Source organism: Ranitomeya variabilis, chromosome 1 (genome assembly GCF_051348905.1).
Source record: "Ranitomeya variabilis isolate aRanVar5 chromosome 1, aRanVar5.hap1, whole genome shotgun sequence".
Lineage (NCBI taxonomy): Eukaryota > Metazoa > Chordata > Amphibia > Anura > Dendrobatidae > Ranitomeya > Ranitomeya variabilis.
In genome coordinates, this window is record NC_135232.1 from 893,292,394 (window position 1) to 893,317,957 (window position 25,564).

The 25,564-nt window shown below is 40.6% G+C and overlaps 1 protein-coding gene across 4 annotated transcripts in view; it reads right to left on the reverse strand.

Annotated features, from left to right (window-relative positions):
• LOC143788761 (bifunctional heparan sulfate N-deacetylase/N-sulfotransferase 3-like) overlaps positions 1-25,564 on the reverse strand; it is a 1,150,054-nt gene that overhangs the window by 416,204 nt on the left and 708,286 nt on the right. For all 4 annotated transcript variants that reach the window (XM_077278642.1, XM_077278636.1, XM_077278649.1 and 1 more), the window contains exon 5: positions 15,295-15,480. In XM_077278642.1, the coding sequence (XP_077134757.1) occupies positions 15,295-15,480 (186 nt within the window). The remainder of the gene's footprint in view (positions 1-15,294; positions 15,481-25,564) is intronic.

The window sequence follows — 25,564 nt, forward strand, 5'->3', positions numbered from 1 at the left end:
GCCACATTTCTTGCACAGGGACCCCAAGCTGTCAGTGTCCGCCCCTGCTTTTCATGTAATCCTAGTCTTATTGATATTGAGATCAATGCTAGATGGGGGCCATATCATCATTCCCATAATCAGGGCCGGCGTTAGGGGCAGGCAGACTAGGCAGCTGCCTGGGGCCCCCGCTGCCCTAGGGGCCTCCAGCCAGGGGCAGACATACTGCTGATGGCACTGCTCCGGGGCCCAGAGGTGGAGGGGGGCCCCTGCAGGTAGGCCCGGTATCATGCAGGATCGGGCCCCTCTCACTCCCTCCTATAATCATGGAACACCGGGTGCCGGGAGAGAGCGGGGCGCGAAGTGCAGGAGATCAAAAAGGGGGCGTGTCATGCAGGGAGAGACGCTGGCCAATGAACGCTTTCCATACCTCACAGTGACCAGACTGAGGAGAGCGCTCACTGGCTGCCGTCTGTCCTGCTGCATGGAGCGTCCCAATGGTGAGTGCTCACCTACAGTCAGGGGCCCCAGGGCAGCACAGCACATAGGGACAGCAGTGGAGGAAGAGCAGGACTTACAGGGGGTCTTCTGCTCCCTCCACTGTTCTGTTCAGAGCAGGCTGCAGCGTCTCCTCACAGAGAAGAGATGGGGGAGGAGGCTCACTGCACGGGACAGCACCAGGGGGCTGATATCAGTCCTGTCTGCTCTGTGCCCCATCCCCCACAGTGGGGTCTGCAGCCCTCTCCAGCTGAACTATGTGACCTCATCCAGGGCTCATCTGACCACCTATACAAGATTAGTATGTGCATATGTATATGCTTGTATATGTATGTGTGCATCTGTGTGTATCTATGTGTATGTTTCTGTGTGTGTATCTGTGTATGTATGTACGGTATATGTGTGTATGTGTGGTATATTTGTATGGCTGTGTGTGTATGCATGCACAGTATGTGTGTATCTGTGTATGTGCAATAAATTTGTATGGATATATGGTATATATGTATGTTTATGTGCATGTACATACAGTATATGTGTATGTATATGTGTGTACGGTATGTGTATATACTGTATGTGTGTATGTACGGTACGTGTATGTGTATCTGTATGTTCGGTATATGTGTATGCATGTACGGTATATGTATGTATGTACGGTATGTGTATTTGGGAGTGTGTATTTTATATATATGTACGGTATGTGTGTACTATATGTATATAACTGTATCTGTGTATGTACGGTATATGTGTGTGTATCTGTGTATGTACGGTATATGTGTGTACGGCATTTGTGTGAATGTACGGTATATGCATTTGTGTATGTACGGTATGTGTATATGTGTATGTATGATGGTATATGTATGTGTATCTGTGTGTATGTATGGTATATGTATGTGTTTGCATATACTGTATATGTATGTGTATCTGTACGTACGGTGTATGTATGTGTATTTGTGTGTATGTATGGTATATGTATGTACGGTATGTGTATACTATATGTGTATATAACTATGTGTGTATGCATGTAAGGTATATGTCTGTGTATGTATGTATGGTATGTGTATCTGTGTGTGTACGTATGGTGTATGTATGTGTATCTGTGTGTATGTATGGTATATGTATGTATATCTATGTGTGTGAATGTACGGTATATGCATGTGTGTATGTACGGTATGTGTATGTATGACGGTATATGTATGTGTATCTGTGTGTACGTACGGTGTATGTATGTGTATTTGTGTGTATGTATGGTATATGTATGTACGGTATGTGTATACTATATGTGTATATAACTGTATGTGTGTATGTGCAATAAATTTGTATGTATATATGGTATATGTATGTTTATGTGCATGTACATACAGTATGTATATGTGTGCGGTATGTTTATACTATATGTGTATATACTGTGTGTATGTACGGTACATGTATGTGTATCTGTATGTACGGTATATGTGTGCATCTGTGTATGCACGGTGTATCTCTGTACGGTATGTGTATGTATGTACGGTATACTGTATTTATGTGTATGTGTGTATGTATGGTATATGTATGTACGGTATGTGTATACTATATGTGTATATAACTGTATGTGTGTATGTACAGTACGTGTATGTGTATCTGTATGTATGTACGGTATGTGTATCTGTGTGTATGTACGGTGTATGTATGTACAGTATATGCCGGAACAAAAATCATTGTTCTCATCAGCACATCGCCCAGTTAAAACTGCAGATATGCTGCTAAGATGATACTGTATGGGGACAGATTGATTTACTAGTGATCATTCTGTCCCCATCATTGTTCCTCAGCCAGTGTAAGAGGCTGGGAAACAAGTGGCGAATGACTTCAATATTGTTGATCACACTCGTTTAGTGGTCTGAAATCAGCGCATGTAGCTACAACCAAAATGTTTCTGTTTGTTGGTGCAATTTGTTAGCATTTGGGGCCCCATTTTAAACTTTTGCCTAGGGCCCCACTTTGCCTAAAACCGGCCCTGCCCATAATTCCTTGTTCTTCTTTAAAGGGAAGGAGCCGCAATTGTGTTTTTGTATTAAAAATGATTGTTTATATAAACAATTATTTTTAATACAAAATTATTTTTGAAAGTTATAATATCTTTTTTATTATTAATTATTTTTTCAGCCACTGGGCACTGCCATTTTGCTTTGCAGTAGTGTAAGTGTAGCTGCACGACACTTACACTCTGCAAATACGGCTGCCCTGGGCATAGGAGTCAGCGGTCGGATGCCGACCCCTTACCTATCATTGATCTGCTCCCTGCTGTGATCTAGCCACGCCCCCTGGGCTGTCTCCACATCACAGCAGAGGCAGGAGATCGGTGCCATCTTTCTTCAGCGCACAGTGTATCTGTGAGCTCCACTGTGACTTGAGAGCTGCGCTGTTATAGGAGGACAGCTCCATCTGTCTTCCCTTTCACACTGTCAGCCGTTCCCTGTCCTCTTCTATGCTGCCTGGTGCCCTGGCTCTAATCTCTAGAATCGCTAGAGAGGGTGAAGTGCTGCGGTCTGATGTCCTCATATCAGAAGCTGCAGAGAGGTAACAGAGGGGGATGGGGGAGGCTCTCTGTGCTTCTCCAACCCTGCCTCTCACTGTAGCTCCTCATCAGGACATCAGACCATGTATCTATCATTATACTGTGCTGAGCCGTGTATCTAATCCTATCCTGTGTGATACTGTCTGCTGAGCCATGTATCTAATCCTCTCCTGTATTATACAGTCTGCTGAGCCATGTATCTAATCCTCTCCTGTGTGATATTGACTGCTGAGCCATGTATCTAATCCTATCCTGTGTGATACTGTTTGCTGAGCCGTGTATCTAATCCTATCCTGTGTGATACTGTGCTGAGCCGTGTATTTAATCCTATCCTGTGTAATACTGTCTGGTGAACCGTGTATCTAATCCTCTCCTATGCACTCCTCTCCCACCTGCATGTCTTTCCCCATTGCACACACAACTCAATGCGTGCGATAACAGGAGCTGCAGGGGTCATGCTGTATTATGGCATTATGTGAGATCTATATGACGGTATTATGTGATCTGTATGGTGGTATTATGCTTGATCAGTATTGTGAGAATTATATGGTGGTATTGTGTGTGTGATCTATATGGCGGTATTATGTGAGATCTATGTGGCGGTATTGTGTGACCTATATGGCGGTATTATGTGAGAACACTGGCAGCATTATGTGTGATCTATATGGTGGTATTATGTGAGAACACTATGGCAGTATTATGTGTGATCTATATGGCGGTATGTGAGAACACTGGCGGTATTATGTGTGATCTATATGGCGGTATGTGAGAACACTGGCGGTATTATGTGTGATCTATATGGCGGTATGTGAGAACACTGGCGGTATTATGTGTGATCTATATGGTGGTATTATGTGAGAACTGTATGACAGTATTGTGTGATCTATTTGAAAGTATTGTGTGTGATCTATATGGCGGTATTATGTGTGATCTACATGGCGGTATTATGTGAGAACTATAAGACAGTATTATGTGTGATCTACATGGTGGTATTATGTGAAAACACTATGGCAGTATTATCTTCAGAAAGGGGACCCATTCTAGGGTGGTTCTGGCTGAGCACCTGCACACGGGCCTGGGGTAATAGAGGGGGCAGCATGACCTCCAGTTAGGTGCAGTCAGGTCTGGTGAGGCAGCTGAAGAGAGGGGTCTCATTTTTATCTTTACTATGTGGCTACATTTCCTTCCCAGCGTCACCCCGGACTGCGCCTGTCATCTCGCTTTCACACATCACCAGGACAGGATGGAGAAGACAGGATCTGAGGAGGGGAATGGGGTCTGCATGAAAAGTATGGATCAGAACAGGCCATCAATCCACAGAAATGTTTCCTGGATTTCTGTGGAGCAGACGGTCCATCCATGTGTATAAAAGACAGCGCTCTATGTAAATCCCTGGCTGCTCCGCGCACCAAACAGCGTGCCCCCCATAGACCAGTACACTGCTCTCTTGAAATACTCTGTGCCTCTGTCACCCTGCTCCCTCCACCATATATCTCCCAGAATCCTTACTGCCTGCCATCCTCGGTGACTGTCTACTTGTCAGTATAACTCTGCAGTCACCAACAAAATGGCGGCTCACTGTGTTCCTGAATATCATTGTCTCTTATCCCTTAGCAAACACCCAGAAGGGGAAGAGAGGAGACATCACACACGTCAGCAGACTCCGCCCATAATTACTGCAGTGCAGTAATGTGAGCTATTTGTACACTAGGTTTTTGTGAAATTTCAGCAGCTGCTCCCCTTAGTGTTTAAAATTGGAAATTCCAAAACTTTTCAAATTATTTTTCATATTTTACTAAATTATAAACAAATGATAATATTTTTTAAGAAAATGTAAACATTAGTTCTTTACATTTTTTCAATTGCTGCAAAAAAAATTTTTTTGATGGCACCTTCCCTTTAAGCTGAAAAACGTTCTTAGGGGCTGAATATTCTGGCTCGTTCTCTTGCTGCAGGATATACAGTTAGGTTCAGAAATTTTTGGACAGTGAGACAAGTTTTGGCATTTTAGCTGTTTGCCAAAACATATTCAGGATACAGTTATATAATCAATATTTGCTTAAAGTATCAGCTTTAATTTGAGGGTATCAGAAAATTACTTTGGCATGCATAGGATAGATCTGAATGAATGTTCCACAACGCTCCAGATTCCTCAACCACGATACATACAGATATAGTGGGGAAAATAAGTACTTGATACACTGCCAATTTTACAAGTATTCCCACATAAAAATTACAGACCTGTCCATTTTTTTAGCATCACAGGTACACTTCAACTGTGAGAGACAGAAACTTAACAAAAAATCCAGAATATCACATTGTATAATTTTTACATAATAAATTTGCATTTTATTGCAAGAAACAAGTATTTGATGCAATAGAAAAACTTTTTTTGCAATTACAGAGGTTAGATGTTTCCTTTGGTTCTTGACCAACTTTTCACACACTGCAGCAGGGATTTTGGCCCACTCCTCCATACCGATCTTCTCCAGATCTTTCATGTTTCAGGGCTGTCACTGGGGAACATTGAGCTTCAGCTCCCTCCAAAAGATTTTCTATTAGGTTCGGGTCTGGAGACTGGCTAGGCCACTCCATGACCTTGAAATGCATCCTATGGAGCCAATCCTTAATTGCCCTAGCTGTATGTTTCGAGTCCTTTTTATGCTGGAAGACCCAGTCATGACCCATCTTCAATGCTATTACTGAAGAAAGACGGTTGTTGGTCAAAATGTCACGATTCATGACCCCATCCATCCTCCCTACAATTCAGTGCAGTCGTCCTGTCCCCTTTGCAGAAAAGCACACCCAAATTATGATGTTTTCCCCACCATGCTTCATGGTTGGGACATTGTTCTTTGGGTAAAGGTACCTTCACACTAAACGATATCGCTAGCGATCCGTGACATTGCAGTGTCCTGGCTAGCGATATCGTTGTGTTTGACAGGCAGCAGCGATCAGGATCCTGCTGTGATATCGCTGGTCGTTGGTTAAAGTTCAGAACTTTATTTGGTCGTCAGATCGCCATGTATCGTTGTGTTTGACAGCAAAAGCAACGATACCAGCGATGTTTTACAATGGTAACCAGGGTAAATATCGGGTTACTAAGCGCAGGGCCGCGCTTAGTAACCCGATGTTTACCCTTGTTACCAGTGTAAAATGTAAAAAAACAAACAGTACATACTCACCTTCGCGTCCCCCGGCGTCCGCTTCCTGCACTGACTGAGCGCCGGCTGTAAAGTGAAAGCACAGCACAGTGGTGACGTCACCGCTCTGCTGTTAGGGCTGGCACTCAGTCAGTGCAGGAAGCGGACGCCGGGGGACGCGAAGGTGAGTATGTACTGTTTGTTTTTTTACATTTTACACTGGTAACCAGGGTAAACATCGGGTTACTAAGCGCGGCCCTGCGCTTAGCAACCCGATGGTTACCCGGGGACCTCGGCATCGTTGGTTGCTGGAGAGCTGTCTGTGTGAAGCAGAATTCGCATCTCGGCTTCAGGAAAATGGCCGCCGCGATCTCCATCTGTGCACGCGCGGCATCCCGCGGCCATTTTCCTGAAGCCGCGGCCAGCAGAGCGCCGCTTCTGCGCACGCGCGGCCAAAGGAAGATGGCCGCCCCCACCGATCACCAATGAAATAGCACACATCGCGCTGTTTTCACTCCCCTGTGCAGTGGATTCGGGACCTTGGGCATGCGCAAACCACTACGCCACCAACGGAAAACTAAGCAAGATCTGGGGGAAGACACCACGCCCTTTTGACCAGCCTGATTGACAGGCGAAAACGGCTACTTTGGTAACGTATTTTGGCAGCATAGGTGGGGAATCGGGGTCCACAAAATACACTGTTGTAATGCACAGCTCAGGCCCTATTTAACAGTATTTTTATCTCATACGGAAAAAACGGGGTGACAGGTGCCCTTTAACCCCTTAACCCCCAAGGGTGGTTTCCCTGTTAATGACAATTCTGACCACTGTCCTTTTATGAGGTTATAACTCTGGAATACTTGCATGGATCCCGGTGATTCCGACACTGTTTTCTCATGACATATAGTAGTTCATGTTAGTGGTAAAATTTCATTGACATTATTTGCATTTATTTATGAAAAAAATTAAAATTTGGCGAAAATTTCGCAATTTTCCAACTTTGAATCTTCATGCCCTTAAATCACAGAGATATGTCACACAAAATACTTAATAAGTAACATTTTCCACATGTCTACTTAACATCAGCACAATTTTGGAACCAAAATTTTTTTTGTTAGGGAGTTATAAGAGTTAAAAGTTGACCAGCAATTTCTAATTTTTACAACACCATTTTTTTAGGGACCACATCACATTTGAAGTCACTTTGAGGGGTCTATATGATAGAAAATACCCAAGTGCATACCATTCTAAAAACTGCACCCCTCAAGGTACTCAAAACCACATTCAAGAAGTTTATCAACCCTTCAGGTATTTCACAGGAGTTTTTGGAATGTTTAAAAAAATGAACATTTAACTTTTTTTCAAATTTTTTTTACTTCAGATCCAATTTGTTCTATTTTACCAAAGGTAACAGGAGAAGTTAGGCCACAAAAGTTGCTGAACAATTTGTCCTGAGTATGCCGATACCCCATATGTGGGGGTAAGCCACTGTTTGGGCGCATGGCAGAGCTCGGAAGGGAAGGAGCGCCATTTGACTTTTCAATGCAAAATTGGCTGGAATTGAGATGGGACGCCATGTCTCGTTTGGAGAGCCCTTGATATGCCTAAACAGTGGACCCCCCCACAAGTGACCCAATTTTGGAAAGTAGACACCCTAAGGAACTTATCTAGATGTGTGAAAATTAAAAAAATCATTTTTTCCCACAAAAATGATATTTTAGCCCCCAATTTTGTATTTTCCCAAGGGTATCTGGAGAAATTGGACCCTAAAAGTTGTTGTGCAATTTGTCCTGAGTATGCTTATACCCCATATGTGGGGGGAACCACCATTTGGGCGCATGGCAGAGCTTGGAAGGGAAGAAGTGGCTTTTTGGAATGCAGATTTTGATGGAATGATCTGCTGGCTTCATGTTGCATTTGCAGAGCCCCTGATGTACCTATACAGTAGAAATCTCAACAAGTGACCCCATATTGGAAACTAGACCCCCCAAGGAACTTATCTAGATGTATTGTGAGAACTTTGAACCCCCAAGTGTTTCACTAAAGTTTATAACGCAGAGCCGTGAAAATAAAAAATATTTTTTTCCACAAAAAATGATATTTTAGCCCCCAGTTTTGTTTTTTTCCCAAGGGTAACAGGCGAAATTGGACCTCAAGAGTTGTTGTCCAATTTGTCCTGAGTATGCTGATACCCCATATGTGGAGTAAATCTCTGTTTGGGCGCACGGCAGAGCGCGGAAGGGAATCAGCACTGTTTTACTTTTTCAATGCAGAATTGGATGGAATTGTGATCGAACGTCATGATGCGTTTGCAGAGCTCCTGGTGTGCCTAAACAGTGGAAACCTCCCAATTCTAACTCCAACCCTATCCCAACACACCTCTAACCCTAGTCCCAACCCTAACCACACCCCTAACTCCAACACACCCCTAACCCTAATCCCAACCCCAACACACCCCTAATCCCAAGCCCAACACACCCCTAAGCCTAATCCCAACCCTAACCATACCTCTAACCCTGACACACCCCTAACCCACCCGTAAACGTAATCCAAACCCTAACCCCAACTCTAGCCCTAACCCTAACTTTAGCCTCAACCCTAACTTTAGCCCCAACCCTAACCCTAACTTTTGCCGCAACCCTAACCCTAATGGGAAAATGGAAATAAATATTTTTTTTATTTTATTATTTTTCCCTAAGGTGGTGATAAAGGGGGGTTTGGTTTCCTATTTATAGTGGGTTTTTATAGTGGCTTTTTATGTTTGGCAGCTGTCAAACACTAAAAGACGCTTTTTATTGCAAAAAATATTTTTTGTGTTACCACATTCTGAGAGCTAAAATTCTTCCATATTTTGGTCCACAGAGTCAAGTAAGGTCTTGTTTTTGCGGGACGAGTTGTCATTTTTATTGGTACCATTTTCGGGCACATGACATTTTTTGATAGCTTTTTATTCCGATTTTTGTTAGTCAAAATGAACAAAAACCAGCAATTCGTGAATTTCTTTGGGGGGGCTTTTATACCGTTCCATGTTTGGTAAAATTGATAAAGCAGCTTTATTTTTGGGGTCAGTATGATCACAGCGATACCTCATTTATATAATTTTTTTATGTGTTGGTGCTTTTATACAATACAAACTATTTTATAGAAAAAAATAATTAAATTTGCATCGCTTTATTCTGAGGGCTATAGCTTTCTTATTTTTTTGCTTATGATGCTGTATGGCGGCTAGTTTTTGCGGGACAAGATGACACTTTCGGCGGTACCATGTTTATTTATATCCGTCTTTTTGATCGCGTGTTATTCCACCTTTGGTTTGGCGGTATGATGATAAAGCATTGTTTTTTGCCTTGTTTTTTTTACGGTGTTCACTGAAGGGGTTAACTAGTGGGACAGTCTTATAGGTCGGGTCGTTATGGACGCGGCGATACTAAATATGTGTACTTTTATTGTTTTGTTTTTTTATTTACATAAAGAAATGTATTTATTGGAATTATATATATATATATATGTGTATATATGTATTTTATTTATTTAGGATTTTTTTTTCTTTTACACATGTAAGATTCTTTTTCTTATTTTTTTACATTGTCCCATCACTATATATTATCAGATCGTAGATCTGACACAGCACTGCAGGACCCCGAAGGCCCCCCGTGGCCATCTTGGATCTGGGGCAGGGAGGAGGACGGAGGAGATGCTCGGAACAACGTGATCACATCGCGTTGTTCTGAGGGTCTCAGGGAAGCATGCAGGGAGCCACCTCCCTGCGCGATGCTTTCCTATGGCACCGGAACGCTGTGATCATGTTTGATCACAGTGTTCCTGTGTTCCGTGACCGCTCCGGGCACATAGTGCCGGATGTCAGTGGTGAAAATCAGCTGACACCTGGCCGGGATCGGCCGCACCCACCCTGTGAGCACGGCCAATCACCTATGACGTACTATCCCATTCCTGGGAATTAAGTTCCAGGTCCTCTTGAAGGGATAGTACGCCTAATGGCAGAAAGGGGTTAATGTGAGGGTATTCATATACATATTAGAATAACTGTTTAACAATTGCAGCTCTTTATTATGTAGCTTCCTCTTTTATAAAGGGACTGAAAGTAATTGGAAAATTATCTCAAAAGCTCTTGAATGGGCTCCATGGGCTATTCCCTTGATAATTCATCAAAAATTAGACAGGTAAAAAGGATGAAACTGATTCCAGATGAGGCATTTACATTTGAAAGCTTTTTCTGGCTGTATGGTTTGGGTCATTGTCTTGCTGGAAGACCCAGCCACAACCCATTTTTAATGTCCTGGCAAAGGGGAAGGAGGTTGTCACTCAGGATTTTACAGTACATGGCTCCATCCATTCTCCCATTAATGCTGTGAAGTAGTCCTGTGCCCTTAGCAGAGAAACACCCCCAAAACATAATTTTCCACCTCCATGCTTGACAGTGGGGACAGTGCTCTTTGGGTCATAGACAGCATTTCTCTTCCTCTAAACATGGCAAGTTGAGTAAATGCCATAGAGCTCAATTTTTGTCCCATCTGACCATAGCACCTTCTCCCAATCATTCACAGAATCATCCAAGTGATCATTGGGAAACTTCAGAAGGGTGTGCACATGTGCCTTCTTGAGCAGGGGGACCTTGCGGGCACTGCAGGATTTTAAACCTTTACGGCATAATTTGTTAGCAATGGTTTTCTTGGTGATTGTGTTCCCAGCTGCCTTGAGATCATTAACAAGTTCCCCCATGTAGTTTTAGGCTGATCTCTCACCTTCCTCATGATCAAGCGTACCCCATGAGGTGAGATTTTGCATGGTGCCCCGGATCGATGTCGAATGACAGTCATTTTGTATTTCTTCCATTTTCTTACTATTGCACCAACCGATGTCTCCTTCTCATTCAACGTCTTACTTATGGTTTTGTAGCCCATTCCAGCATGTGTATCAGGACCTGCCAGGCGAACACTCACTAGGAGCCTGAGAGGTCCGAGCTGCAGGAGATCAGAGTCACAGATGCACCAGGATCGACGGCAGATCCCATGCTGTCCAGGAACTGTGGGTAGCGGCAGTGGTGTCACGGTGCTGGCAGAGCAGCTGGGAGAGAGTAGAATGCAGGAACAGGACCTGCCATCACATGACCGCAGGTCACAGGGAAAGAGTAGTCAGGGCTAGCCGGGGTCAGAAAAGCTGGGGCAGACGAGGAAGTATGGAATCAGTCGACAAGTAGCAAAACCCTTAAACACAGCCAAAGTCAGAAACCAGAGAAAAAGATGAGGTACAGAATCAGTAGACAAAATCACAACGGGGAACAAACCAAGTCAAAACCAAATATACAGAAGAGGACTCAGGCACAAAGGCCCAAGCACACACTGGTCGACGTACTCAGCCAAGGGCAAAAGTATAACCGACGTATAACTATAAAAAGCCTCACTGGAACCAAAGGGAGGCTCCCAGGATTAACCCCAAAAGCTCCAGACCTAAACATCCCAGTCAAACCATAACATGTGCAGGCCTATGATCTTGTCCCTGACATCCTTATAAAGTTCTTTGGTCTTGCCCATGTTGTAGAGGTTAGAGTCTCACTGATTAATTGAGTCTGTGGACAGGAGTCCTTTATAAAGGTGACTGTAAAACAGCTGTCTTTAATGCAGGTAACGAGTTGATTAGGAGCATCTAGCTGGTCTGTAGGAGGCAGAACTCTTAATGGTTGGTAGGGGATCATATACTTATTCACTGCAAAATGCAAATAAATTTATATCATTTATACATGTGATTTTCTGGATTTTACTTTTGATATTCTATCTCTCAATGTTAAAATTAACCTACCCTTAAAATTATAGACTATTCATGTCTTTGTCAGTGGGCAAACTTGCAAAATCAGCAAGTGATCAAATACTTATTTCCCCCACTGTAACTTCCAAAATTGTGTCACTTGAGAGGGTTTTCTGCTATTCTGGCACATAGCGGCTCTGTATTTGGAGTCCGCAAACTAGTTTAGAAAATTTATTCTCCAAGAGTCAAACAGCGCTTTTTACTTTCTGAGCCTCACTGTGGTGCCAAACAGACTGTTGTCAGAACTCAAACCCAGCACCTCTGGTCCATTAGGTGGCAGCTCTACCCTTTGAGCTATTTCAGCTTGCTGGATGGTTACTTGCTAACCCAGGTACTAGTGCCTGTGTAATTCCCAATTGGCTCCACCCTGGAAGTTTCTGATTGGCTCTACCTTGTAAATATACTCATTGGACACCCTATTTAAACCTGGCTTTGCACTTGCTTCCTTGCGAGATTATAGAGCTCCCAGCCTTTAGTAAAGCTCTCCTTTCACCTGCTGTTTCATCCAAGACTATACTGCTGCTACCGTGTACTAACCTCTGGCAATTCCTGACTACGCAACCTGCTGATCCTTAAACTATACTGCTGCTCTTGTGTACCGACCTCTGGCTATTCCCGAGTTTGCAACCTGCTTATCCTTCAACTATACTGCTGTTACCATGTACGAACCTCTGGCTATTCCTGACTATGCAACCTGCTGATCCTTTAGCTGTACTGCTGCCCCCGTGTACCGATCTCTATCTCTAGTGGTTGCAATGCCACTACTCCAACCCAGGGCAGTCCATAACAAATGTGCAGCCACATATGGGGTATTGCGAATTCAGCTGAAATTGTGAGACAAATTTAGGTGTAATAATAGCAAATGCCTCCAATTAGAAATGTAGTATAGTTCTTCTGATAAGCTATGTCACTTACCCCATGTGCAGGGCATTGCAGTAACTTATGTATCCATAGTTATGACCACTAACAGCTAACTGTCAATATATGAGTGGTCATGACCATGCTTATCAGGAGAACAATGCAACTTTAATGGGATGGCATTTGCTATTATTATTATTATTATTATTATTATTATTATTACATATACTACATATTGGGATAGGATCTTCGAGATGGGAATACCCCTTTATGAAAACTAATTGTGAGACAATTTTTGCTTTCATACTTTATTTTCCCTCCTTGCCTTTTTTGATTTATCACTTTGTTTTATTTTTTTTAGAGGTTGATATAGCCATATGAGGGTTTGTTTCTTTCTTGACTCAACATACAATTTTGAATGACATTCAATCGACCATCTAAGCAATGTAAAATTTGTATTGCTTACTTGGGGGAGGTATAGTAACTAAAACAAGGTAATTCTGTCATTTTAACTTTTTTTCTTTACACTGTTAACTGTATGGGTTAATCAATTTTCTATTTTGAGTGATCAGATTTTTACAGTCGTGGCAATGCTAAGTATGCTTAGTTCTTTATTTTTGAAAAAGGAGGAGTAATTACATTTTAAAAAAAATATTTTTAACCCCTTAATGACCAGAGGTATTTTTGGTTTTGCATTTACATTTTTTGCTCCCCTTCTTTCCAGAGCCATATGAGAGATTGTTTTTTGCGGGATGAGTTGTACTTTTAAACAACACCATTGGTTTTAAGATATCGTGTACTGTAAAACGGGAACAAAATTCCAAGTGCGGTGAATTTGCAAAAAAAGTGCAAATTTTTACCATGTTCACTAAATACTAAAACTGACCAGCCATTGTGACTCTTGAGCATGTGACCTCCGGTCTCCAATGAGGGGTCATCCCACAGGCATGCTCAGTAGACGAAAAGGAGCACTTCATCCCTGGAGTGTCTGCTCGCCGCTGATCAATGCTGGTTACAATGGCTGAACCTGGGACGGCAGCAATAACCAGATGCACAGTATCAGCTTGAGTCAGATGCTGTGACGGATGTCTCTGCTGAGCAGGCTCCTCTGTGGCTGAGGAAGAATGGGAGACCGCAGAGGACGTGGTTCGAGATTCCCCCTGTGCTGCAGCTGGATCGGGTTAATTCTTTTTTTATATTGATATAACAGGCGATTCTGAACGCGAAACGCGATGATACTAAATATGTGTATGTTTGTTTTTCTATTATTGTTTTAATTTGAAAGGGGCAAAAGGGGGAGTGATTTGAACTTTTATATTTTTTTATTTTTGTAATATTTTTAAAAACTTTTTTTTACTTTTTGCATGCTTCAATAGGCTTCATGGGAGACTAGAAGCTGCAGTACTTTGATTGGCTCTGCTGCATACAGGCGATGAAATGCTCACGTGCTATAAGTGCCGACCACCGGGCGGCGCTCATGACAATCTGGCAGTGACAACCATAGAGGTCTGCTAGAGATCTCTGGTTGTAATTCTAACCCATTGGCGACCCGTGATTACTTGATGGGGTCACCGATGGGTAGGATTTCCGGCGCGCTTGCCCGGAACCTCGAATTAACTAGTTAACAGCCATGGAACGATCGCGATTCCACCCGCAGTTGTTAGAGGCACATGTCAGCTGTTCAAAATAGCTGACGTGCTGGAAAAGATATGGGCTCAGCGCTGGAGCCCACATCAAAGGGAGGGAGTCCGACATCAGCGTGGTATTACGCCAGATGTCAGAAAGGGGTTAAAAACTTTCCTACATTACTTTTGATTATTTTCTTTTTGTTTCATGGGGACACTAGAACCTATGAATGTTTGATCACTAGTACTATATATCACAGTAATTTGGTTTTGCAAGATTTCATAAATATAAAAATTTCCTATGACGGTAACCTGCCCTTTATAGGAGTACCAAGATAGTGGCAATGGATGACTTCTTCAGACCCTTGACTACCATGGCAACCAACCAAAGAGAGGTGATTGGTGCCAGAACAGGAACGCAACAGGATAGTGATACTTAAATGTCACTGTCAAATAATTAAGTGGTGAAAAAGCTGCTGGAGGCAGGTGCTGGCTGTTTGACAGAGCCAACACCTGCCCTGTATAGAGCCAGTCCAGATCCTGAGCCCACTTCAAACACATTTTACTCATACGTAGGGATGAGCGGACCCATGGGAATTTGGGTTCATTGACTGAATTTTAGTCCAAAGTTTATTTCTGGTACAAGAACTGTACACAAGTTGAATGGAATCCGAAACCCTATAGAAATCGGGTTCGCTCATCTCTACATGATGCACATGTATGTCATATGATGTGAAAGGAAAAAAAATGACCACAAAGTACATAACATAAAGTCAGTGCTTACTATAGCTTTTTGAAATCATACATAACTCACCATAATATTTTTGTGAATGAATCCCTGTCTGTATCGTGCTGGTTTCAAATGTGGATATTCTTCTGTACTTGTAACTTTAATATTCCAAATCTTTTTCCAAGCGTCATAAAGTTGTATGTGCACTGGATAGACACCGGAATGATGGGGAGCCACTGCATAACCCATATCTGTTGGAATTCCATGTTCCTGTAATATATTTATTGGTATAAAATAAAATTGACAATGAGAAGCCAACCAAAAACAGTACTTGTATGATTTATAGAAAGTACAGCAACCAAACAAAGCATCATTTATTATTTTAAGCTTTGTTTAAGGGGAAAATTATAACTGATGTTGTCCTTTGCTGCCATGTTATGCCCTAATGTATTCTTTATGTGGTCTTTATAACCAAATCATCAGTAACAAGAAATTGGGAAATCAATGAATTTATATGTTGGGATAACCAGTGCAAGAACAGAATTTAGAGCCTGTGTTTCCCAACTGCTAATTTGATGATTGTTGGGTGACAGATACAAGCTCATTCAATTCTCTCCTGAAAATAAATATATAAATGACCGTAGCTACAAGCAATATATTTTTTAAGGTAGCATAAAGACATATGTTATGCACTTTTCTGATCATAACTCCTCTTTAAAGGAGTCTGTCATTTTGCATGTGCATGCAGGTCATAGAAAGCTAAATAAAAGTATACATTAATCTCTGTGTTTCAATGTCTTATTCCAGAGAAATACAAGTGTTTCTTAAATCTAAATGAGCTGTTATAAACTATGGGCCTGGAATTGATCTGCTCGAGAATCTGCCAACAGAGATTAGGTTTAATAAAAAGGGGAGTTACCAGTGTGAGTCATGTAATGGCCGCTCTCTGCTCTCCTGATCTCACTGCAGAGTTGCGTGTGATTATAACTGACACATCTGCAGATTCCGGTCAGTGCTTCAGTTTCCACCTTAAAGGCAGACAGTGTTTCAATACAGCAAAGCTGTGAGAGCTGCAGCTTTATCATGTTTGCAATGAGACAAAATTCAGTTCTACTGTTCTGTGTTAATTACACACTTTATCTCACTCTAGTAACTCTCCCTTTCATTTAAAATATCATCTGGAGGCAGATTCTTATGCGGATTTGTGTCTGGCCCATAGTCCTGAACAGCTCATTTTATATATATATATATATATATATATATATATATATATATATATATATATGTATGTATAATGTGGACTTCTCTGGAATGACAACTGAGATCACATATATCGAGGTATCATTATATTCAACTTCCTATGCCCATGTAGGAGACTTAGGAGAGTTGACAAATTCCCTTTAAAGGGGCTCTGTCACCTGAATTTGGAGGAACAATTTTCAGCCATAGAGGCGGGGTTTTCGGCTGTTTGATTCACCCTTTCCTTACCCGCTGGCTGCATGCTGGCTGCAATATTGGATTGAAGTTCATTCTCTGTCCTCCATAGTACATGCCTGCACAAGGCAAGATTGCCTTGCGCAGGCATGTACTAGGGAGGGCAGAGAATGAACTTCAATCCAATATTGCAGCCAGCATGCAGCCAGCGGGTAAGGAAAGGGTGAATCAAACAGCCCAAAACCCCGCCTCTATGGCTGAAAATTGTTCCCTCCAAATTCAGGTGACAGAGTCCCTTTAACATCTGTTAAATGTTTACCATTGGTATTGCAATTTTGCTATTAGGAGCGTAAATCCAAATTACTAAGCAAAACTGAAACAACTGGATGGATTTACAATCAAAATAACAAAAAATAATTAGGATTTACATATAGATAGGATTATCAACATATCATGGGCATTAGCAATGCTGGTAAGAAGCTTAGAGGCAATGTTGTAACCATAAGAGTTCTAACTTGTATCTGCTATTTATTGTTTTACCTTTCAAATATTTTATATCTGTAATTTATACTACTGTTGAAACAGCTATAGTACAGAATTCCAAAATTTACTTTTACATAAGCTGTATTACCTGGAGTATGGTGTATATTATGAATATTTATTTTAAAGTGCATTTATTCAAACAGGGTACTATAACTTTGAAAAAGATTCGAACTAAATTTACAATAAAGAACACATTGAGAAAATGGGGAGTAAGAACCCCACAGGGAGGGCTTCTAGTCTACTTACAAAAAAGGAGAGAATGGAGATTATGCAGTGCAGGATTTTTAAAGAGATGGATTTTTACGTTGCTTTTCAAAGTACAAAAAAGTTCAAGATAGTCTTACTGGATGGGTTAGCACATCCAGATTATGAAAGTATAGAACAAATCTTGGAAATTGATATGTAAAGAGTAGAGAAGAAGAGAGCAAAGAAGGAGGTTTCATAAGTAGCAAAGATTACTTGTTGGGAAGTATATGATGAGTCAGTCAGAGATGTATGGAGGGGATGTTAGCATTTTTAACTAAATTCTGTAGGGAAAGAGTAGCCAGTAATGGGATAAACCAAGAGGATAGGCCTAGAATGAACAAGTGAGAGATTGGGTACGAGAAAAAAAAGAATCTGACATCAGGTTTTTGCTACTTCATCTGAGTCCAGCCTGATGTAGGCAAAGAGGCACTGATCCCAGCGATGCATCACTTAGATTACTGGGTGCAGCCGTTCTCACAAAATCAGAGTTTTTACATTTAGCAATGAAGCAGAGCTGAGAAAGCTAACCCCGCCCACACCAGGTTCTCCATAAACAAAGTCCATAAACAGTGAGGTGCCTATCACAGGAGAGGTCGCATGGGACCAACACTCACCTGACCAGCTAGTCACATTAATGATAAGCTACTAAAACAATTATTGTAAGCAAACAAAACCTAGGGGCTTGGTAAGAGAGGCATCATTGTGTTTAGACTCCCATCTCATTCTGTCCTCAGATAACATAGCAAAAACCTTTTCTTTGTGTCAATAGATTATTTATTTTTCCCAAAAAGAAAAAACAAATAAAAACACATTTTTTAACAACAATAACAAGCTGTGCATGTGGCATATCACTTCTATCTTTTAATTATATCTTCTCTCAATATTTTACTATACTTAAGACTTACTATTTATTGTAATTGGAGAAATAGGCAGGGGAAGGGCAAAGAGGGGGTTTAGAAGGGTAAAGGAATAGGTATATCCAATCTAGGATAAAAACAGGAGCAAATGCTTTATAGTCCATTTTCTCAAAAAAATAAATAAAATAAAATAAATAAAATTATTTAATTGTTCAAACAGTTATAATCTTATTATTACCTGTCATTAATTATACCAACTTTATATCCACCAATAATACACAATATATTTACTTCTAACAGGCCCAGATGGGTTCAGTAATGAATATTATATAGCATACACAAACAAACTAACCCCCCCCCTTAACTAGAGTATTCAACACATGTTTAATTGAAGGAAACATTCCAAAAGAAAGGGAAGAAGCAAGTATAAGAGTCATACCAAAAAAACAAAGGTGACCAAACATTAGTAACAAATTATCGGCCCATATCACTGCTAAATTCGGACATCAAAATATACTCAAAAGCTATTACCAATAGACTAAATAAATATTATCAGAAAATGATACACCGTGACCAAGTAGGATTTGTATGTGGTCGACAGGCCTCTGATGCTACCAGAAGGCATAGCCAAAACCTTTTGACAGACTCCATTTAAGAGTTGATTGAAGTAATGCAAAAGTGTTGGTAGGATAGGAAGGAAGTTTTTTTATTTTGCGCTATTAAAATCAAACAAATTACCGTTCTAGCAGGATATAGCTGACATACATTAAAGGTACTCTATATTCTGGAAATATTTCCCAGCATGTATTTTCATCATTCCCTGAAAATAGAGCGTGAACAGTACCAATCCCTTTAATTATCAAGCCAATGACTGTCAATATAGGAGTTCTGAAAAATAGACTTCAAAATCATTTGTTCAGGTCAATTTACTCTGTTCCCTTATACCTTGGCTTGTGTGGAAATAACCTTTATAGTAGCAATATATTATTTGCAAACTTTACATTTTCACTAAGTCAATATGTCAAATAGTCAAAGAGTTTGCAAAATCATAGCCAATGTCACTATTTTATTCAGTTTTCTTAAGATATGGCAAGTATTCAAATTCAAATTAAAGGTTGCTCTGGCGTTATATTAACTTACAATTTATACATAAATAGAATATTACTTCTACATTTATTTTTACTTTCATACTATTACTATAAAATACTGCAGAGTGAGAATGCTTTTAAAAATAGAAATGTTAATAGTTTATTTGTATCAGTAATAGGGAAGAGCTTGGTGATACTCGGATATCACTTGAGTATCTGGGTGGTCGGCACTCGAGCATTAGCTGTTGCTTGATTTTAAACTTGAATCATCACCAGTATGTTTGGCCTCTGTAACACAGCCATTAAGCATGTAGGTATTGCCTGCGAGTCACTAATTCTGTAGCTATCTTGGTAGTGACATTGCTTTGATTGTCTGGTTGTGTTACATCATCATGGGTTATAAAAGGACAGGATTCACCAGTAGTGTTGAGCGATACCATCCGATACTTGAAAGTATCGGTATCGGATAGTATCGGCTGATACCCGAAAAGTATCGGATATCGCCGATACCGATACCCGATACCAATACAAGTCAATGGGACACCAAGTATCGGAAGGTATCCTGTATGGTTCCCAGGGTCTGAAGGAGAGGAAACTCTCCTTCAGGCCCTGGGATCCATATTAATGTGTAAAATAAAGAATACAAATAAAAAATATTGATATACTCACCTCTCCGACGCAGCCTGGACCTTACCGATGTAACCGGCAGCTTCCGTTCCTAAGAATGAGTGCTTGAAAGACCTTAGATGATGTCGCGGCTTGTGATTGGTCGCGTGAGCGGTCACGTGACCACCACGCGAACAATCACAAGCCGTGACGTCATCTAAGGTCTTTCAAGCGCTCATTCTTAGGAACGGAAGCTGCCGGTTACATCGGTAAGGTCCAGGCTGCGTCGGAGAGGTGAGTATATCAATATTTTTTATTTTTATTCTTTATTTTACACATTAATATGGATCCGGATACCGATTCCCGATATCACAAAAGTATCGGATCTCGGTATCGGAATTCCGATACCGCAAATATCGGCCGATACCCGATACTTGCGGTATCGGAATGCTCAACACTATTCACCAGGTTCTGCACACTGACACCATTGCACAGATCTGTAACCATTGATATTGTAGGGAGAGAGTGCTTGTCCAGGCGAGTGTGCACAGTTTAACAAATCAGAGTCCTGTAGTGTTGATACTGGTGCTGAAGCTGAACCATCATAACAGCAGTCCTTGTAAGGGCTAATTTTCAGATTTGCTGTTTGTATCAGATACAATCTGCATTTAGCCTAGGAAGGGAGATAGAGTTGCAAGAGCAGGCAGAGTGGCTGAATATAGTCTTTAGGCAGTAATTAGGGCTTTGCAGTTCATTGCTAAATCTACACCATGTTCCAAATTATTATGCAAATGATATTTTTTCTCGGATTTTCCTAAATGATCAGTGCAAATGACAGTCAGTCTAATAAAAGTAATCACCCGTTAGAGTATACATCAAATTTTATTGAAGAAACCACCCAATGATAACAGTATAATCTCAAAAATGAATAAAAACTCAAAATGCACTGTTCCACATTATTAGGTGTTAGGATTGGCGGAACACACCAAATAATGATATTAAAGAATATAAGGTGTGTTCGCAGTCCGGGGTCCACCGTGCAGAGATGACACCTTCTGCTGAGTAATGGCGGATGGACGCTTGCTCACACGTGGGTTAGACCTCACCCAGTGTGAATGGAAGCGAACTCTGTTGCTTCACAGAGTCGCCATAAATATGCTGCCCCCTGTTAACAGTCACAGGGTGCAGCTGAAAGACACTAGTGGGATCCCTACGAATCACCCGCTGCTGATCAGTGCTGGCTACAAAGGCAGAGCCTGGAAAGGCAGCAGTAACCAAGCGCACAATATCAGCTTGAGCCAGATGCTGGGCTCTACGTCTCTGCTGAGCAGGTTCCACGTGGCTGGAGGAAAATGGGAGACCGCAGTAGACATGGTTCGAGATTCCCCCTGTGTAGTGGTGGGAACTCGACACCTAAAAATTAGGCACAGTAGAATTTCTAAACATTTGATATGTTTTAAAAAAATGAAAATGCTCATTTGTGGAATTTGCAGCATTAGGAGGTCACATTCACTGAACAAAAAAGCTACTTAATAACTCCAAAACATCCTAACAGGCCAAGTTACATATTAACATAGGGCCCTTTCTTTGATATCACCTTCACAATACTTGTATCCATTGAACTTGAGAGTTTCTGCTTGTATTTCTTTGCATGAAGTCAGAATAGCCTCCCAGAGCTGCTGTTTTGATGTGAACTGCCCCTCACCCTCATAGATCTTTTGCTTGATGACACTCCAAAGGTTCTCTATAGGGTTGAGATCAGGGGAAGATGGTGGCCATGATTTTATCTCCTTTTATGCCCATAGCAGCCAATGACTCAGAGGTATTCTTTGCAGCATGAGATGGTGCATTGTCATGAATGAAGTTGATTTTGCTCCTGAAGGCACGTTTCTGCTTTTTATACCATGGAATAAAGTTGTCAGTCAGAAACCCTATATACTTTGCAGAGGTCATTTTCACACCTTTAGGAACCTTAAAGGGCCCTACCAGCTGTTTCCCAATGATTCCAGCCCAAAACATGACTCCTTCACATTGTTGCTGATGTCGCAGCCTTGTTGGGACATGGTGGCCATCTACCAACCATCCACTACTCCATCCATCTGGACCATCCAGGGTTGCTCAACACTCATCAGTAAACAAGACTGTTTGAAAATTAGTCTTCATGTATGTCTGGGCCCACTGCATCCATTTCTGCTTGTTACCACTGTTTAAGGGTGGCCGAATAGTAGGTTGATGCACCACAGCAAGCCTTTGAAGGATTCTACACCTTGAGGTTCGAGGGACTCGAGAGGCACCAGCAGCTTCAAATATCTGTTTGCTGGTTTGTAATGGCTTTTTAGCAGCTGCTTTCTTAATCCGATGAACTTGACTGGCAGAAACCTTCCTCATTCTGCCTTTATCAGCACAAACACATCTGTGCTCAGAATCAGCCACACATCTCTTAACAGTACGATGATCACGCTTAAGTTTTCAGGAAATATCTAATGTTTTCATGCCTTGACCAAGGCATTGCACTATTTGATGCTTTTCGGCAGCAGAGAGATCCTTTTTCTTTCCCTTGTTACTTGAAAACTGTGGCCTGCTTAATAATGTGGAACATCATTTCTAAGTAGTTTTCCTTCAATTGGAATCACCTGGAAAACTAATTATCACGTGTTTAAGATTGATTTAAGTGTTCCATTGAGCCCTGAGACACAATACCATCCATGAGTTTATTTGAAAAACAAAACAATTAAATCTTTATGACACTTAAATGCAATTTGCATAATAATTTGGAACACAGTGTATAGCTAAATAAATAGCTAGTAGAGTATTTTTTTCGGGGGGGGGTGAAAAAATTGACTATATTGTCATTCATAGAGTATTACTTGCTTTGTAGTACATTTCGATATTACTGTGTATAACACTACCAAAAGCATTAAAAAAATTTCTTTATTCAAATTTTCATCCATAAACTGTTACTTCATCTGAGGAACATGTCAGTGTTATACAATAGTCCAAAAAAGCTTTCATTTTTTTCTGTATTCAATTTCTCATTCATATAGCATTACGTGGTCTGTGGTACATTTTGGTGTTATATAACAGTCCAGAAAAGCATTACAATTTTTTCTGTATTCAATTACTTTACTTTAGCCATAAAGTAGTGACAGTTAGCATTTCGGGGGAATGTCATTACGTATGATGGGCAGCGAAGATGGAGCTCCATTTAAGATTTTGGAACTCATCATCACATCTTGTTCAACCATCAGGCAGTAGATGGAACAGTTTCCTCGAAGGCTGTAAGAGCTGATGGCTGGATTGAGGGTCACATTCCTCAAAATGGAGCCAACATTGGTATACAGGTGGTGTGATCTGACAAGTAAGTGAGCAAGATGAACCCTTCTTGAGGAATGAATGCGCCTGGAGAGGCTCATTGAGGTGGCTTGAGAGGGCTACTACCAACCCCAAGTGATCGGACTGGCCCTTTGGTTCCTCACCTATGTGGGAGCAGGCGATGGTACAGGTGACACAGCGTACTGTCACCAATTTCTACATGTTGGGGCTCCAGCACTAAACAAAGCCAGGTCACATACAGCACAAGTACCTGGGAATAGGGCTCCTGGAAGTAGGTGAAGACAGTCCCCTAGAGGAAGTAGAAGAAGCGGATACCTGAAGATTACTGTATTACCCTCCTTATAATGTTTTCCTGGATTTACACTTTCTGCAAAACCTTTATGAGTATATGAGCACATCAAATAAAATGTCAAAATATTTATATTATTTTTTTAATGGATTTAATAAGTCACCTATACAGTTTAACGCAGTTCTTGTTACATTATGGTGGTATACAACACTCCGAAAAAGCCTTTAAAATTTTTTCAAGATATAATTACTCATCCATACAGTATTATGTGCTTTGTGGTACATTTCAGTGGTATATAACACTCCAAAAAAGCATTTAAAAATCGGCCTAAATTCAATTAGTTATCCATACAGTATAAGGTGCTTTCTGTTACATTTTGGTGATATATAACTCTCCAAAAAGTGTTTAAAAATTTGTCTGGATTCAATTCCTCATCCATATACTATTGGGTGATATGTGGTACATTTGGGTGTTATATAACAGTCCAAAAAAGCATTGAAAATGTTTTCTGTATTCAATTAATCATCCATATACTATTACATGCTCTGTGGTCTATTTCAGTGTTATATAACACTGCCAAAAAGCATTCAAACATTGTTCTGTATTCAATTACTCATCCATATACAAAAAACGTTGAAACAAATTTCTGTATGTATTTGCTAATCCATATGCTATTAGGTATTCTGTGCTGCATTATGGTGTTATATAACAGTCCATAAAGTTGTCTGTATTCAATTAATCATCAATATAGTATTTGATGCTTTATGTGAAATTTCAGTGGTATATAAGACACCAAAAAGTGTTGAAAATGTTATCTGTATTCAATTAGTCATCCATAGAGCATTACATCCTTTCTGTTATCTGTCAGTGGTATATAAGACTAAAAAAAAGAATTAGAAAAATGTGTCTGGATTAATTTAGTTATTCATACCATATTAGGTGCTTTCTATTAAACTGTGTATTTATGTAATACTCAAAATAAGCAATGAAAATTTTGACTGGATTTAATTAGTCATCCATATAGTATTTGGTGCTTTCTGCAATGTTTCAGTGGTATGTAGGGCTCAACATTTTTTTAAAAAAAATTCTGGATTTAATTAGTCATACATACAATATTAGGTGCTTACTGACACATTTTTGTGGTATATAAAACTCCAAAAAAATGTAAAGAAATGTGGCTGTATTCAATTAGTCATCCTTATAATATTTGGTGCTTTCTGTGACACTTCGGTTGTATATAAGACTCCAAAAAAAGAGTTGAAAATTTTGTCTGTATTCAATTAGTCAACCACAGAGCATTACTTCCATTCTGTGATATTTTGGTAATATATGAGACTCCAAAAAGAATTTAAAATTATGTCTTGATTCAATTTGTCATCCATAAAGTATTAGTTGCTTAATGTTAAGTTTCAGTGGTCTTTCATAAGACTCCAAAAAAGCAATTTCATTTTTTTCGGTATTATATTACTCATGCACAGACTATTACAATTCTCTGGTATACACAGAAAATAAGTATTTGATACACTGCTGATTTTGCTACTTTCCCCACCTACAAAGAGGGGAGATGTCTGTGATTTTTATCATAGCTACACTTCAACCGTGAGAGACATAATCTTAAGGGTGGTTTGCATGTTAATGACTGTTAGGGTTGACGGATCGCTCTAAATATAAATAATGATGAAGTGCAATCGCAACCCGGGGTCCAGAGATGGAAAACTGCAGCTAATGTGAATAATGGTGGAACACACAGCGAGCGATAGCTAGTTCACACTGAGTTAAACGTCACTCAGTGAATTGCATACGAGTCTGTGTCACTCGCACACAACAATGGAAAAGATGCTCTGCAGTAGAGCTGTGTCAGTCGCACACAGTAACAGAAAAGATTTTCTGCAGTAGACCTGTGTCAGTTGCACACAGTAGCAGAGCAGGTATGGCGCTAAACAAGATCTCTGTTAATC